The following is an 18329-nucleotide window of genomic DNA, read 5'->3' as shown; positions in this document are numbered from 1 at the left end:
AGCTATTCGTGGTGACTTCTTCCGTCCACCTTTCCAAAGAGGGTCATGCTTGTTTTTCTAGATTGAAGAAGGAACCCCCTCTTGAGCATTGCAGTTCCCTACACACCACAACCATTCAAGGTAGTAGCCAGAAAATGTCAATGCACCACACTTTGAACTAAAGCTCTTATGACTCCAAGCAAGTGAAGCAAGTCATTGTGACCCTTCCCAGAAGATCTTGCTTGTCTCTTCCATCCAAGCATCTATCTATTCATCTTTTCATCCTTCCATCCACCCACAAATAATCACCATGTCACCTTTACATTCTGTCATCCATTCAGTTTTTCATCCAACATTCAGTCTGTCACCATTCTCTTAGACCATCCAGATTCAAACCTATCCATCTGCTTTCAAACCTATCCATCAAACATATCCATTGTTTCTCTCAGTCATCCATCCTTTCACTTATCCATCCCCCTTTCATCCATCCATCCTTTCGCTCATCCATCCTCCGTTTCACTCGTCCCTTTCTCTCTGCCATCCATCCTCTCACTCATCCATCTACCATTTGACCCATCCCTCCATTTACTTTTTCACTCATCCATCCATCCATTTACTTTTTTTCTCATCAATCCATCCTTTCACTAATTTGTCCATCCATTCACCCTTTCATCCAGCCATCCATTCTTTCACTCATCCATCATTTCATCCATCCTGTTACTCATCATTCATGTACCCTTTCACTCAATCCATCCAACCATTCACAAATTGAGCCATCCATTTACCTTCCCACTCATCAATCCATCCTTACACTCGCTCATCCATCCATTCTCCCATCATCCATCCATTCTTTCACTCATCTCTCTATCATTAATCTTTACATCCGTCCTTTCACTCACTTACCCATCCATCCAACCTTCCACCTAAACTTTCATCCAGCCATCCACCTATCCTCCTTCTCACTCATTCATTCATGTTTCACTCACCTGTCCTTACATTAATCTTTTTACCCATCCATCCATCCTTTCACTCATCCATCCACCCATCCTTTCAACTCGCCCATCCATCCACACCCACTCATCCATCCACTAATTCACCATCCATTTACCCTTTTTCTCTTCATCTATCCATCCATCTACCCTTTTAGACATCCATCCATTCTCCCCTTCACTCATCCATCCATCCTTCCATTCATTCATCCACTCATATTCCTACCCTTTTGCGTTAATTATGAGCGTTTGTCAGTCGAGCTGCAGACATAAGAGGTCCATCAAAAACCCCGCCCCTGATGCAGCTGCTGAAGCAATGGGTTAACGGCGCCCCTGCCAACATTAATCCACTCTTTTTGTTAGTGTGCATCCTTCGACTAAAACTATAAATTAGAAATATCAATGGCTAGAAATAGCCCCTCCCCCCCCCACTTCCCGCCAAGCGGTAGTAGAGTTTGACGCATGCGCAGCTCCTAGTAAACGAGTAAAGGAGCTATCGCAGGCGCAGAAACAACTAGGAAACTTCTGCAAGATTACGGAGCAGCACCAGCCAGAGCCTGCCTGCAGTCAGATCCCCATGGGCTCTCAGCTCCGGTGGAGGCCAGGCAGCGCTGCCGGACAGCGGTGAAGAATGGCGAGGGGAATCCAGCCACGCACCGCGCTCCACCCTCCGCTGCCCCTGCCGCGAGTCCCCAAACATGTCCACAGAGTCGCTGTGTAAGTGCAAGTGTGTAAGGAACCGTGCGATAGCCGCATCCTGCGGGTCACAGTGCAGTCCAGCTGCCGCTTTCCGAGTTGCTTCCTCCGCCTGACCTTTTTGCACTTTTGAAATGCCCTGACCCCCACCCCTGTCTTTGAAACTGCTGCCCGTTTGATCTTTTAGCCACCCTCTGATTTGGATTACCCTTCTAAGCCAGCTGCCCATCAGATCATGCCACTCCTGCCCCCGCACCCCGTTCCCACCCGCATACGAACTAAAGTACATGAAAGCTTTTGGTTTGCCTCATACCTTCAGCCAACCCAAAACGCCACCGTTTGACGAACCTGTATTTAATTTTATTTTGTTTGTTAATGGTGGTAAAGCATACTTGTCCTCGTCCCCTCCCCCCCCCGTAAAAAAAATCTTATTAGAGGTGGCTGCTGAATGTCATTGACTTTGTTTTAGATCTGAAGATTGTAATTCCTTTACTCTTTACGAAATTCGTAACACTGAAAATAATTTTAAATTTAGCGTTTAGCGTGCATAAACCATTTTCAGTTATAAATATTATGAAACGAATTCTGAATTGATCGGTGGAAATTAAGAATTCTGAAAAAAAATATGGCCGCGCGTAAACAACGAATAAGCGTAAAGTTTAGCTATATAGTTTTCATAATAAAGAATTGCATTAAAAGAATAAGTATTGAGTTGCAAAAACCGTCGAGCCGCGTCTGTTTCTGAACCTATTTGCTAATCCTAGTGTAAAGGGAAGTAGTGTGTGCATTGCACGGGTAATTTGCAGAAGCAGTATTCGATCCCCAAAATTCTGCGCGCATTGTGTGACGAAGTCTTGTGCATAAAGGGTAACTGTGCCGGTGTGAATTTGAAACAGAATGTTATCCCAGTCTTTTACTTGGTTTTCATTCATTTTATTTATTTCACCAACACGGGGAGGAGCGATTGTATATATAGCACGTTTGTTACGACGCCACAAGTTTAGATGAAGCTGTTACAGTCTGGGCATTTGATGTGTGGTGTGGTTATCAGAGCCGTGTTGAAAGCATTGTGGACTGCATTTTAGACACTGTTATAAACATGAACAATCTTTGCGATTCATATCAGAATAACTCCTTTTTTGAAAATATATATTCTAGAACGCATTTTGTTTACATGTAAAAAAGTATTGCGTATACAAAAATATAATTTGAAAACTTTTAGTTTGAAGTGTCAACATTCTCGTTATGAGTTTTGATCGTTAACAAGCTAACCACCCCTCCCGTTTTTATTAGACTGACTTTTCTGGTGTCTTTACTAGCCCCAAGCAATTAGATTTTATGTGTAAAGTTTACTAAGTAAACTTTACCGTTGTTTACAACTTGATTTGTTGCCTGTAAAATAGATAGGGGCGTTATGCACCACTTCAAGGAATCTGAGTTGAATACGAAAGTCAAAGGTTCACGCAGGGTTTCATTATTTGCTGGTTGCTACAAATGTACGGAGTAGCTTTCTTTATTTGTAGCTTTAAGGTTTGTTATCCACACTACCAAAAATACTGTACCTGTTATTACGTTTTGCTGTTTACTACTTTCTAAATTTATAGCTTCTTTGAGATGTATTTTGTTTTAATTGTTAATTGCACAATTGTAATAGGTCTAAAGTTATTTGGTTAATAATTTCATATTCTGCATTATTTCAAGACACTTGATAAAGGTGCAAATTTAAAGCAAGCTTGACCAATTCTTCATTATGTGTAAGAATTATTTTGGGTGTATTCCATCAGGACAAACACATTCAAAGCTAAAGAAAGATTTCTTTCAGCACAAGAAGATTCGTCTTTTCTTGCTGCAGGATTGTAGGTATGCTTAGAAAAACTCTTCTGGCACTGAAACACATTTGATAATTGATTTTGAACAATTTGAAGGTGGCTATTTTCATTAATTAGTCAATTTTTTGGCAACTCCAATCACAGTTTTTAAAGGCTTGCATGTGCGAGAAACCCAGCATTTGAGTGGCTTTAAAACTCAATTTTTAAGTTTATGTTGGTTTAGAAACAAGTCACAAAGAACTGAAGCATATTTTGATTTATAGTAATAACTTCATATTCTCAAAAATAAAATGTATTATTTTATTCACTGATAGCATTTTGTTCCTATCAAAACTATTCTTTAACATCTAGAAATTTATAACAAACTTTATTAATTGTAAATCCCCAATTAAAAGGATGAAAAGTAGACAAACCCTTTAATTCCCAGAATACTCATGGTTCAATTTTGAACAATCTTTTCATGTAAGTATTACATTCAAACGGGGCAACAATGTAGAATAAATTCACAGAATTTTCAATTTCAACAATCACGCAGTGAGCGCATTTTAGTTTGTATTAACCGGACACAATCAACATTATCATTCCTCCTTATGCAGAGAGGCCCATGCTCCTCCCACATCCAAAGTCAAGACTTGAGTAAAGTGATGCTGCATAAAAAGTTGGCTTGGTTCTTAACAGCAAGTTCTCCCTAAAAAGGTCCCTTCAAATATAGGGAATTTCATCCACCCACCTAAAAAAGAATATGTATTTAACCGCTCTGCCCTTTTCAACCACACCAAGATATTTTTATCTCTTGGCCTTCTAAAAGCCTGTTTTTGCCCACGCACGGCAGCAAGTATAGCCTTCTCTTGTGGGAGATCCTAGGTGACTACCTCAAGTTGTGAAGAATCTTTAGCATTTACTATTTGAAAAAGGAAATAATCAAGCACATTGCCTGCCCTTTTGCTAAAAATAGACCCAGTTCCAATAATATTGTCTCCCTGCAGGTGGCAGCTTCTAGAACAACAAGCATTTACAAAGCCAATGAGCCTGGTATTTCAATTGTGGAATGGTAAGCAGGAAATCGGTGCTTGCCTATAGCTTGTGTTGTAAGATAAATGAGTTAAAATTATTATGTAAGATGGGTGCACGGCAAAGGGGGAAGGTAGCCACTTCTGCACCTTGCAAATCTGGATAAATTCCAGCTTCTTTAATCATGACGATTGCTGGCACTCCCCCATTATATTATGCTCTGTTATGCAGATGTGTAGAGCACACTTTCACCTAGGAGGGCATCCTGGTGCTGAGCAGGTATGAGACTAGCCCAAACTAGTGCCTAGTGGGACTACTTGAAAAGCCAGCTCTTCAGCGTCGTTCTGAATTCAAGGAGTGAGGAGGAGGCTCTGATGTACAGCCGCAGGTCATTCCATTCTTTAGGAGCGCCGTAGAAGATATCTTGACCTCTGGTTTTGGTTTTCTGTATGCATGGAATGTGTGTAAGTAGGAGTCTGGGCTAGCAGATTTGTCTAGAAGGTTTATGATAGCAGATGCATTTGTTGCATTTGTTGACGTATGCTCTTTTGTGTAAGGTGAGCCGGTGGAGCTTCTTCAGTTGTGGTGTGATGTGATGCGAGTGCTGCGTGGAGGCTGAGAGTGATTCTGGACATGTGTTCCGCAGCCACGGCCAGTATAGGGCGTGCTACCGGGGCGGTGACGTGGGGCGGGTAAGTTACGAAAAAAAAAAACGAATTTTGTTGCGCGCACTGCATCGCATTTGGCGATGTAGCGCACGCAACGAAATTCGTATTTTTTTTTCTCGTAACTTACCTGAAATCGGCCGTATGCTGCATTTTACAACCCCCCACCCTGCCTCTCCCCCGCCCCACGTCACCGCCCCGGTAGTACGCCCTATACGAGCCATGGCTGGTGTTCTGAATTGTCTGAAGTCTTCTGGTGACTTTTTTGTTGATCCCAGCATAAAGGGTGTTCCCGTAGTCCAGCTTCCTTGTGACAAATGCATGCATGATGGTTTTCTGGGTGCTGATTGGGAGCCATTGAAGACAATTCACGTTAATCCAATGCAGTCCTTTGTTTTATTCGTGCTTCAGATCTCCAAGCACAACCAGTCAGCACATGTTTTGTCACAGTAAGTGTATGACCATTGATTTCATAAGGGCTTGTATAGCCTATAGTAATATCTGTACATAACAAAACCATATATGGTCTCTATTAGTGTTTTGGGGAATGGTACCCCCTTGCGTGGTCGGTTGTCACTTACTCCGATGAAACACGAGTTGGAAGGTTGAGTTTTGATGATTATTCACATGAATTATTGTCTTCACAGGGGAGTGTCGGACATCAGAATTATTCAGTACGTCTGGTGTCGGCTGCCAGTATTTTGATTATCTCAGGGGTTTTGTTTTATCATAGTGTTTGCAAAACATTAGTGTTGGGACCCTTGCCAATATTATAAAAATTGTCTAAGAATAAGGCTATTTCTTGTTTCAAAAAGTACACACTGCCATAGGGACCTGCTATGTATTGCTTGTGAAAGAGCAAAATGCTGTCACATTTAAGCCTGCCAATAGCTAAAGTGGGCTGACCCATTGCCCTATGATGTATGCTGCGGAGAACGGAATTAAAATGAGATTGGTACATCTACAGACCAATTGAGGAAGAGAGCTGGCTAAACCCCTAGAAGGTCTTGCTAATGGCACACCTAAAAACGCGTGTACACTGGAACCACTCTTAGACATTAAGTAACCGCATAGCTGCACCGCAGTGCGGACATGATTTCTGCGTGGTAGACTTTCGTCAATTACAGCAGCATCAGTCACCTAAACTCTTTCTTTGGGATAGAGGACCACTGAGACCCCCACATCAAAAAGAATAACCTACCCTACGCCTATGTTTCTTAACCCTGCAGGACCTTGGTCTTAACAATGGTTAATTGAAAGCTGATCTTCCACACACTAGGCATCGGCAGCTCTAAGTGCTCTTAAGATCTGAGCCAGTCTGAGTCTTTTTGGTCGGAGGCTGTCTGCATTTAAAAGGACAGATGTGTTCTCCCACCTTTGGTTGGGAAAAGTTAACAGTAATGCTTTTCTGGAAGCATCAGGGGCTAATGGAGGCCCAAGGTGTTTTCAGAGGAGCATCATCTATTTAAACTATTCAGCAGCGATGGCTTTCAGTCCTGAGCAGGGTTTCAATTGAATCTCTGAGCTGCAGTGAGTAGAGCTGCACCGAGGCAGACAAATATTAATATGATATTATCCGGACAAGTTAATGTCCCTAGATTAAAAATGCATCAGCTCCTTTGGCTGAAAATATTTTCAGTTTCCAGATAGAGCATTTAAAGATAGTTTCTGGATACATCAGTGAGCTTTATAGGAAACATTGACTGGACAAAGATACTGCTGTTTGACAGCAAATAAATATGTGGTGGTATTCAAGTCTACATACGCGCGGGGAGTGAAACATCGGAAGGCTCTGATAACGGAACTTGTGGCTAGCCTTAGCAGTTAAAGGAAGTACACCCTTTGACCTCTCTGTTCCGTATTGGAATGTTGAAGAAGGTAAGAAAGTAGGAACATTCCTGTCAAGGGCTGAAAATACATCAGTGTCCCAGCAAACGATTACAGTATGAGAATAAGAGGTGTAGATTCCTGACTGGCACTGTTCAATAGGTCTGAGCAAAGATAATGAAGGGCGAGAGATGCACATTGGGCAGGGCCACTGGAATTATGTGCTTCTCCAGCGTTTTTTTGCATAAATAGCTATTTGCCACACCTGCTACATAATCCATCATCTTCTACATCATTTGCAGATTTTACTTAAAAAATAGTTTCTAGTCCAATGCAGATCAAAAGGTAGTAAAAACACCTTTTTCAGCACAGTGGCAGACCCTTTACCGCGCAGTGACAGGTCATCTTTCTTTTGCTGATTGCTGCATTTAAGTGCTATAATGATACTATGATGACTGTATTATCATTGTAAAAATGAGAAAATTGTGAAGCAGTACCTCCACCATGTGCCACATTACGCTGCACAATTTGCCTTTTCTTGCTGCATAATTTAAATTACCATTCTGTATAAATTGTTCCTCCCCTGCTTAGTAATTCCAGTGAAGGAAAAAAAAAAGTGTAATTTAGGCATGAGAAGTATTAATCCATGGTGATCAAATTCTGTTGATCACGTGGCAACTTTCAGGAATTTGCTAGACGTTGGAGTGCCATCAACACCTGGATGGATACAGTAAACTAAAATCCATCGGCAATCCTGGTTACAGGCCTGCATCATAACTCTTAAGTCTAATACTCAGACTGTGCCTATCCAGTGCCCTCCTGCAGCCAGATTGGTGACGAATGTAGATCTCACCTAATGCCAACATCTGATTGGTAGTACAAGCTGTATTCTTTCTCCACAGAGCGTGGGATAATATTATAGCCTTATAGCCCGCCGTAGCGGGCTATACCGGCTGTTAAAGGCCCGCTGCAGTGTTAAAGGCCCGAGCCGAAGGCGAGTGCCTTTAACAAAGCAGAGGGACTTTAAAAGCCGGTATAGCCCTGCTACGAAGGGCTATAAGGCTATTAGAACATTCTGCCACTAGAGGGTAGAATGTTCTAACAAAACAAAGCCTTCAGGGAGCGCGCGGGGATTCAAATCCCCTCAGGCTCCCTGAAGTCTTTGTTCACAGCCAGAGCTGTGAACAAAGACACATTGGAATGTTGGTGCTCCGGGCTTATACCAGCCATTATAAGCCCGGAGCGCTCCATTGTTTTCAATGGAGCTTCCAACATTCCAATGTTCTAATTGTCATTAGAACATCAGAACGTTGGCAGCTCCATTGAAGACAATGGAGCGCTCCGGGCTAATACTGGCCGGTATAAGCCCGGAGCTCCAACATTCCAATGATTGTCATTGTTCACAGCTCTGGCTGTGAACAAAGACTTCAGGAAGCCTGAGGGGATTTCAATCCCCTCGCGCTCCCTGAAGGGCTTTGTTTTGGTAGAACATTCTGCCCTCTAGTGGCAGAATGTTCTAATAGCCTTATAGCCCTTCGTAGCAGGGCTATACCGCTGTTAATGGCCCGCTGCTGTTGTTAAAGTCCCTCGCCTTCGGCTCGGGCCTTTAACGCTGCAGCGGGCCATTAACAGCCGGTATAGCCCGCTACGGCGGGCTATAAGGCTATAGTATTCACCTCACCATAAGAGTGCACATAAAATCTATCACTCCTTCATAACACTAACAACTTCTTTCTCAGGATGGGGGCTTTCATTTCACACAATTGTGGCACCTATACAGTATGTTCGCCCAGATCCTTTTTCTCATGAGTTGCAGAAACTACATCAGTCCGGTACTGTGTTTCCTGTATTTCTTGGCACTCACTTCTATAAATGTGAGCTTCTATACCTTTCTTTCCTCATAGACTCTAGATCCTGTGCCAGAAACTCCTGGTGTGTGTGTGTTTGTGTGTGAGAGGCAGGTCCTTGAGATCTGCTGACAGCATCCTCCTCTCAGCTCCAATGCCTGTTGGGGCTTGACATAAGGGTTTTGGCTTTTCGAATCCTGTTTTTGTGCCTTTCAAATAAACTTCCTTGCTGTTTCTTTGTATTTAAAGATGCATGCATATTCATCATACACCTGAAGATGTAGTTGTTGTCAATCCACCATTCGCATCTTAGCTTACACCCCATCACGTACAATCACCTGATGGGTCCTTGTGTGATCCATACAAGATTTTAGGGTGAAAGATCTTAACAAGACCACCCTCATGTGGCAAACGTCTGTGACCTGCCTCGGTTTATGAATAGATGGTGTTTTATTTTTGAGCTGTTTATATGGGATACCGTTGTTGTTACCACAAACATCTAAAGGCCCTCTCCCTTTGGTCACCTTCAGCGAGTGAATTGTGAGGATTTATTACCTTGTAGGAGCACCTCAAACTGTCTCAATTTCTCCACGTTCTTGGGTGTGCAGCGCAAGAGTGCAACACAAGCCACTGCAGCGCAGGTGGGCCGCCACACATTCATGGCCCCCACACTCTTTAGGGTACCCATTCAGGCGAAGGTCAGTGAATATCCGTGAGATATTGGAGTCTCAGGGCTCCTTCATCATATTCTCCAGGTTGGCCACATCATTTTGCATTATGCCACTTGTGCTGAGCCTTCAGGCTCCCCTGCTATCATGAGCGTCAGTGTCTAAGCGGACCCATGCATACTAGGGCTGAACCCTGGCAATACATAAAGCAACTATATTGAACCAGTACCCTAAGTGGACTGCACTTCTGTCCTTCGTTGCCAGAATAAAAAAGTTGGACCTACTTGCTTGTAATGCAAATCAGCATCTCCTGAAGCCTTCCTTGTGACTTAGGAACGAAGGGACTCAAATGGATGCTGCTGTTTACCGTTGGTGTCCTAGAGCTCAAGATTTAATTTTAGTTGTATTGTATAATTATCCCCTTTGCACACGTGACTTTAAATTTACCTTGCTGAGTGTTATATTACCTGTGGCCCAATATAATGCTGCTGTCTGTACAGGTAAACAAATGTCTTTTTGTTTATTGATTTTGGTTATTACTAAACGCATAAGAATCAATTTCTGAATTTGTCAAGCACATGAATCTGTTTCACATGTTTTAGTTTGCAGACAAAGTTACATATGCCACGTTTCTAGAGGAGATTTATTAGATATGTTTTTTAAGCCACACACATGTCCTTTTTCATCCTACTGAGCTGCACATACTGACTCCTCACAACAGCAGGCACTCTGCCGACATCCTCATGTGTGCTGTTAAAAGCCCCCGAGCAAGTATCTAAAAGCTGTTCATGCTCTGCTATGAACAGAGCTTATCCAAAATCTACTTTTTGTCACTGCCATTTGTGCAGCACACAGCTGCCTTTTGTGTGCCCCCCCACCCCATTGGATTGATTTTTAAATCAGATCTTGCAAATGTGTCCTATATGGGAAACGCTTGCTCTTGCATGTGAGGGCCAAGTGTCTTCTCTAGTTGTGCCAGGATTTGTTGACGCTGTAGCCTCAGCCTAATGGCAAAAAGTAAGATAAAGGAGTGGAAGTTGCTGTTGTTTGTACGGATGAAGAAGCGTTTCGTTGAAGCTATCCTAGTTGCAAAAAGTCAAGTGAAGATCCGAGATGGCACTGATCATATTGCAGCAAACCACTCACTGGAGCAAACCATGCGAGCTTTAGATAGGTGTGTTAGATGGAAAGAAGCATTGGTCCCTACACACCCTCATAACTGTTGTGGTTAGATTTGAGACTTGACTCCTCATTGTTACACCTGGGACATCAGTTTGGAGATAGAGTAGTGGGCAAGTACACCTCTGTTAATCCCCTCAGGGTCCCTGTAGGCCTGCCATGCAGTTAGTAACAAGCATTTACAATGCAATGGTCTCGGCATTGGTAAAGTTAGAGCTATTGGCATTGCTCATGACATTATTTTTGTTTATGTTTTTGTTATTAAAACATTTAAAGAAACGGCATTGTTATTTACAATGTCAATAGCTTAATCACTCTCAAATGCGAGACCTATTGCATTTGCACCCACACACAGAGCCACCTACACACACACTGATTAAGCTATTGACATTGTAAATAACAATGCCGTTTCTTTACATGTTTTAAAAACAAAAACATAAACAAAAATAAATGTCATGAGCAATGCCAATAGCTCTAACTTTAACAATGACGAGACCGTTGCATTGTAAATGCTTGTTCGCTAGCCGAGACCTAAAAACGAAATAAAACATGTTCCGCAGAGGAAAATACAAGCAGCCTTCATTTTGTGTTCAGGCAGTGTTCTTGAGTGTGTACAGTTTTTCCCTTTCAGATGGTTGTAAAATCTATGATGGGGTTTAGTGGATATGTCACCTGTAGGATTAAGAAGACCTGTGTTGTTATCCTGGCTGTCCTCACTTGACTGGATTGTGGGATCCTACGCATGACTAACCCATCCTGTTACTACGGTGGTGCTGTATTGAAATCACAACCCTTCCTGTTGCCCCCGTGTGCAGAGCCTCTTCTGTGTTCCGGTCTTGGCACAGACATGCCTCTCGTAATAAATCACTCATGCATACATCAGTGCTAGTGTGCTCCTCGAAAATGCATTCTCTCAATTATTAACATTTTCACCTACCACTTGCTCTGTGATTTATCCTGGGGGTGTATCCATCCCTCCATACGTGAATAACATAATTCCGAACGAGAACCCATTAGTCACATCACACTAAATCACCATTTCACCTTCCAAAAGAAACACCCTCCCAGTCTGCAGGTAATAATCAAAGACAAGAAGGGCAGCCAGCAGTTGTAAACTGAAAGCAGTAGTAGAAGAAGTAAATGGGAAATCTCTCTCGATCATAAATGATAGCCAAAGATGCAAAGCAGGTATACGCAAAATCGGAGCATCTGAATGCTGAACGTTGTACCAAATACGTAATGGCTGCACCATAGCAATTGTGAGTGCACAACTGATACGAGGTACCTACTCTCGCTTCTATTTTACAATCAACCTTAGACCTCATTTTGAATCAATCTGGAAAATAGAATAGTAAACAAAAGTGATACTGTTCAGCCAACGACGATAAAAAACCTGCAGCCCCTTTTTAAGATTCAATACAAAACATTTAATAATTTCTCAGTAAAACACGCAAAACTGTGCACACCTTGAAATGCTTTTAAAACATGTTCACTTATATATGGTCAGTATCACAAATCGACTTTAAAAAAAACATAGCCCCTCAGAAAGGGGGAATTATTTGTTACTTTTTATCTTCAATAGCGCCATTAAAGGATCGTTTGTTTACTTCACAACATTTTTTGCATGTACATTTTCAACCGATTTGGCCATGAAAGATCTGTTTATAGAAGCTGTATCTATGAGAACAGGAAGTTGAGATATATGTGCTTGCATTCATAAAGAACGTAGAATGTTAATCAGATGCAAAATTCTCTTCACCAATTTATCGTGCACAAAATAGAAACTGATCCCAAAATTCATAAATAAACACACACCAAAAACTAAAGGAAAATGATGAGGCAATGTTAACAAAGTGTGCCTCAGCAAAGCGCACCTCGGCAGCCCTGTCACACAACCGGCTCAGAGATCTCCTCTGCAAAGCTTGCGTACACCCTTCGCCCCGCAGCTTTTGTTATGCGATTAGGATTCTGACCTCACATAATGCGATCTATGACCGATGTCGGTACATCTGAAGGAAAGCCCGACCGTAGATCGGCGAGTTAGCCGAAGATTTGTCCCTGTGGCCCACTTACAGGCCGCCTCCCTTTGCCGGATACTCTCGCGAGTTGCGAGAGAGCTGGAAGGCCTTGTGAGGTAGACTGCCGCCTCCCAGGTCCCCTCGACCGCTTACCGGGCCGCTGGTGCCTGCACCCCCGCCGCCGGATGCCGCAACCTGTCCCTCTCCTGTGTTCTGCGGCCTCTATAACAAAAGCAGCTCCTCCGTCTTTCCAGCGGCCGCCATCTTCCTCCGACCGCTGCCACTGAGCGCGAGGGGGGCACCCTGGGTAACCAGAAAGACGGCGTGGTTCCGGCGTTTGAGGGCTAGACTGTGCTCTGGTTGAAAACCCCGGGAAGCTAAAAGAATCTCCGTGCCCCAGGGGCACCGCTGACATACTAATTCCAAATAAGAATACAAATCTGATAGGAGTCTCCTTAAAAATAAAGCGTTATTTTTTTAACATGCGGAAGCGTTTGACAGTAGATCATTAGATTATTTTACTGCCAGTGCTGGAATTGGGAAATACATTGTCTACGAAAACCTACATTGTCTACGAAAACCTATTAATCGGCGGAATCATAAACAAGGCAGAGCAAAAGGCAAGCACACCACCGCCTTTCTCCGAGGCACAGCAAAAATGCCTCGGAGAAAGGGAGCCTCATTTTCGGATTTGGGGGCGTGTTTTGCTGTTGTCTCCTCCCTGAGACTTCTCGCAAAAAACACGCCCCCCGATCCGAAAAAGACGGGGCTTCAACGGAGTGACTGGACCTCTTCTCCAGTGGCTGGCCAGCATTTAAGAGGCCAGCCAATGGAGAACAGGATAGAAGAGGGGCGGGTGCAAGCCCCTCTTCTCAAAGTCACTCCAACTCATTAAATCTCGGAGCGAGACTGCGCAAGCGCAGCCTTTCGCAGCCGAGACCTAAAAATCAGATGTGATAACTCTGAGCCACATGCTTCAGTAAGTGAGAAACAACATTGAAATATTCAAATTAATCACTGTCCAGACAATTTTTAGTCCTCCGACAAAACACATGGCGGCCAAGTCCAACAAGATTTCTGATAGCCAGCCTCCTTGTAAAAAGAGTGCTTATTTATTATGAGTGCTCCATGGACTGGTGGGTAACATTTCCATCAGTTGTTCATTGTCTACAGTTTGTCATTTACTAATGCTAATGCTGGTAATACTCGAATGACACAATTAGAATGGATTGATTTCGCGTTGAAGTAAATAGTTTTTTGTTCAATTTGTTAACAGTTGTGTATCCATAGCAAGGGATTAGGGGTTGACTGAAAAACACACACGAGCACACAGCTATCGTCTTTCATAGGACCCCTAGGCGTAGACTCGACAGCTTAACAAAGTAATAGTCTTAGAAGTTGGAAGTATTTTTACATCACAGGAGGAGGAATGTTGCAGGCCCTGTGACCACTTAGATCATGTGAAACTTGAACTTCAACTCTGCTGTCGGCATACCACGGCTCACTTCTTGATCTGAAACCAGAGTGTTTGCAAGGGAAGAGGGGGTTACAACAGGAATGGTTTGCATTCTTAGAATGTATGTTTAGGCGGTGAGAGAACACAACTTTTTGGTCACATGTAAGCCTTAAATAGCCATGCTCTGTTGTCAGCGACAGTCTTTCAATAATTGTGACAACTAGTTGCGAAAAACATGACCATGGATAGAGGCCAGTTTGTATTTGGTTATAGGTGAACATCACTCCATTTATTTTTGTGATGGATTGTAAATTGTCTTTTGAAAGATTTTGTCTGTTTGACATTGTTTTAGCTGTTTTCTGTTTTTTGTTGGGCGCTCTCAAAAATATGCCTTTGCTTCACAGCTTTCTTAAGTTTAGGCTTACACATACAAGATCTGCCTCTCGAATTCTAGCAGTAATTTCTTTTAAGTTCTGCTCACAACCAAAGACATTATTCTTCATAGCACTGGAATGGCACTTTACAAAGTAAACCACTAATTAGTCGTAGCACTGTGAAGAAAAGGGAGTGGAAAAAATAAAAGTAATGCAGTGGGTGGCTACCATTGTGTGCTCGGTCCATCTCCTGAATTGTTAGTTAGCCTTTAAGGGAGCCCCACTAACACCATTGCTGGGGGAACAACCTTTACAACGCAACTGTTACAACGCACTACACTTACAACGCATTTTTTACAACGCATAATCCATTACAACGCACTACACTTACAACGCATGACACTACAACGCATTTTTTAAAAATACCTTTACAACGCATACCATTACAACGCCTACCATTACAACGCATAATATTACACTACACTATCCAACACTTACCCTACTGTTGCACCCCCTGGAGTTAGAATAGTAATTTTTACCCCTATACTATCCAACACTTACCCTACTGTTGCACCCCCTGGAGTTAGAATAGTAATTTTTACCCCTATACTATCCAACACTTACCCTACTGTTGCACCCCCTGGAGTTAGAATAGTAATTTTTACCCCTATACTATCCAACACTTACCCTACTGTTGCACCCCCTGGAGTTAGAATAGTAATTTTTACACCTATACTATCCAACACTTACCCTACTGTTGCACCCCCTGGAGTTTGAATAGTAATTTTTACCCCTATACTATCCAACACTTACCCTACTGTTGCACCCCCTGGAGTTAGAATAGTAATTTTTACCCCTATACTATCCAACACTTACCCTACTGTTGCACCCCCTGGAGTTAGAATAGCAATTTTTACCCCTATACTATCCAACACTTACCCTACTGTTGCATCCCCTGGAGTTAGAATAGCAATTTTTACCCCTATACTATCCAACACTTACCCTACTGTTGCACCCCCTGGAGTTAGAATAGCAATTTTTACCCCTATACTATCCAACACTTACCCTACTGTTGCACCCCCTGGAGTTAGAATAGCAATTTTTACCCCTATACTATCCAACACTTACCCTACTGTTGCACCCCCTGGAGTTAGAATAGCAATTTTTACCCCTATACTATCCAACACTTACCCTACTGTTGCACCCCCTGGAGTTAGAATAGTAATTTTTACCCCTATACTATCCAACACTTACCCTACTGTTGCACCCCCTGGAGTTAGAAAAGTAATTTTTACCCCTATACTATCTAATACTTACCTTAAATGCAATTAAATATTATGCGTTGTAATGGTATGCGTTGCAATGGTAGTTTTTAAAAATGCGTTGTAGTGTCATGCGTTGTAAGTGTAGTGCGTTGTAATGGATTATGCGTTGTAAAAAATGCGTTGTAAGTGCATGCGTTGTAAAAGTGTGCGTTGTAACGTCATACATCCCCATTGCTGTGTGTCATGCCAATGCCCAGTGAACGACATTTAAACCACCACCTGAATGAAAGGTCCAGGCCGGGATATTTATAACAAAAGACCGAGGGCCAGAAGTACGACCTGCCAATTAGCGATTCGCAAATTGCGTCGCATATGCGACTCGCAATTTGCGACTCGCTAATTGGGACGCACAACAGTGTCTGAGACACTGTTTGCCATTCCCAATGGGGTCGCAAATTGCATGCCTCATGCCTATTATTGAGGCTGTTGCAATTTGCAACCTCATTGGGAATGGCTGGCACTCCCAGGGATGGTGGCCTGCTGGGAACAGCAGACCTCCATGTCTGGAACTGCTTTTAAATAAAACAGCTTTTAAAAAAAAAAAATACACGAAAACGGGAAGAAATGAAACTTTTCAGTTTTATTTTTTAAGTGTACGTATTGGTCCCTGGGACCACTGCCTACCCTTAAAAAATATTTGCGGATGCATTCACAAAGGGGAAGGGGTCCCTTCCCATTTGCGAGTGCTTTACCACCCTTCTGAGAAGGGTGGAAAACTGAGTGTTTTGCGACAGCAATAGCGGTTGCATAACATTCTTACATAGCTTAAGGAGTCGCTATTCGGAAGAGACGCCATTGGAATGCCCCTTCCTAATAACAAGTTGCTTATCCTATTTTGCGAGACGCAAATTGATTTGCAATTCGCAAAATAGGATTTGTACATGGACCACAGGTTTTGTGCGGGCACAAACGGGTCTAAAACCCATTTGCGCTTGCAAACAATCTTTGTACATCTGACCCCTAGTGTATGAAAAGGTACAACCCAACCCTAGACGAGATGTATCAGCAGAAAGACTATCCTAGGCTCCAGAGTCTTGCCACAAGTTCCAGAAACACCACCAATAGTTCCCTGTCCTGGGAACCCCCAACAATTGGGGTTCGAAACTCCTCAAAAATCTTCCCAGGGAAAGATGGGCATTCTGACGGCGAAACATGGACTTACTAATTGTCCTTACTCTTAGAAATGACCATTCACAGTGGGACAAAATGAACACTGTTAAAAAAGGAAGAAAAAGTGATTCCCACCCTGAATCTAAATGACTGAAATGGTGTATACAGAATAAATATTGAAGCAAGTGAATTTGTCTGTTTTTAAGATTCTATTTCTCATTTGCAACACCACAGCATGGGTTGCTGTTACCATTGACATTTTTAGTTTTATTTGAACTCCTGCCATCTTCGTGACTAAATGAACTAATATTGTGACCGAATGAATGTTTATGTAATCAAATGTTGCCAATATAAGGTGCTCCTCGATTGGGAGTGATAACAAATTATTGCAGTCCTACAAACTAAATCATTTCAGATGACTAAGGCATTTTGCATATTCAGATTGAAATTCGAGTGTGCTCAAAAACATTTTATTGATCCTAACAGAGGCGGCATTTTCTTGTTCCTTTATAAACTATAGCAACAGCAAAATAATTGATTCCTAAAGAAAATGCAGATTTCTTTTCCATCTCAATAAGTTTCAACGTGTGGATACATGACCTTATAGTTACACCTCCAAGTTGCCTTTCAGTCTCTGTTATCATAGTCCAATTTTTTGTAGTTAGATGCAAGTATATGTTTTTAGAGCAAAGGTCAAATAAGTTGCACATTGTGAAGTAACCACCAGCATGGAGGACGACTACTGTTCAATAGTCCAGATGTCCGCGGACCCACATCTGTGAGGAATACTGACATATGGGAATTATGTGTACCCTGGTTGAAGTGAATTCAGGTATCACACAGTGGCTTGCGGCTGTCTATCAGATCCTTGTTGCCCATAACTATAATATCTCATACCCAAATATAGATATTCACATTTACTGTGGATGTTTTGAGATTATTTTACCATGTTCCGGTGTGATATGATGGTTTTTGTAGTTAATAATAGGAGCAGTTCAAGAGGGAGAAAATCGTTTAGGTCATGGACCGAAGACTTGGGACTCATTTTAGTTTCCAGGCTTGCTAGAGTTGGTTCCGACAGGAAGTAGATCGAGAAAATACTGGTGAGAGTGGTACAAAACTCTTCCCAAAATTGTTCGATGAATTTAAACTTAATGTCTATGAAATCGCTATCACTGCATTTTACTTAACTGGTTGAGCAGGGTAGTGAAGAGAGGAAATACAATTCATTCAATTTAGGTGATGTCCTACGCAAAGTGTGGGCAGTCATTCAGCGTGTTTGTGTGATGGCAGCTGTGGCTTTGAAGGGACATGGACAAGGATTTGAGGATAACTTTGGAGTGGTAGAAGTTGGAA

The 18329-nt window shown here is 42.4% G+C and overlaps 1 protein-coding gene across 2 annotated transcripts in view; it reads left to right on the top strand.

The window, feature by feature from the left end:
* Positions 1-1464: 1464 nt before the first annotated feature.
* Positions 1465-18329, top strand: part of LOC146820926 (zinc finger protein PLAGL1-like) — a 517626-nt gene continuing 500761 nt past the window's right edge. For both annotated transcript variants that reach the window (XM_085611799.1, XM_085611798.1), the window contains exon 1: positions 1465-1685. Coding sequence is in view for 1 of the 2 variants with exons in the window: in XM_085611798.1 (XP_085467924.1) it covers positions 1667-1685 (19 nt within the window). In the remaining variant the exon portion in view is untranslated. The remainder of the gene's footprint in view (positions 1686-18329) is intronic.

Source organism: Triturus cristatus, chromosome 6 (assembly GCF_964204655.1).
Source record: "Triturus cristatus chromosome 6, aTriCri1.1, whole genome shotgun sequence".
Classification (NCBI taxonomy): Eukaryota; Metazoa; Chordata; class Amphibia; order Caudata; family Salamandridae; genus Triturus; species Triturus cristatus.
This window is presented reverse-complemented; position numbering and strand designations above follow the sequence as displayed.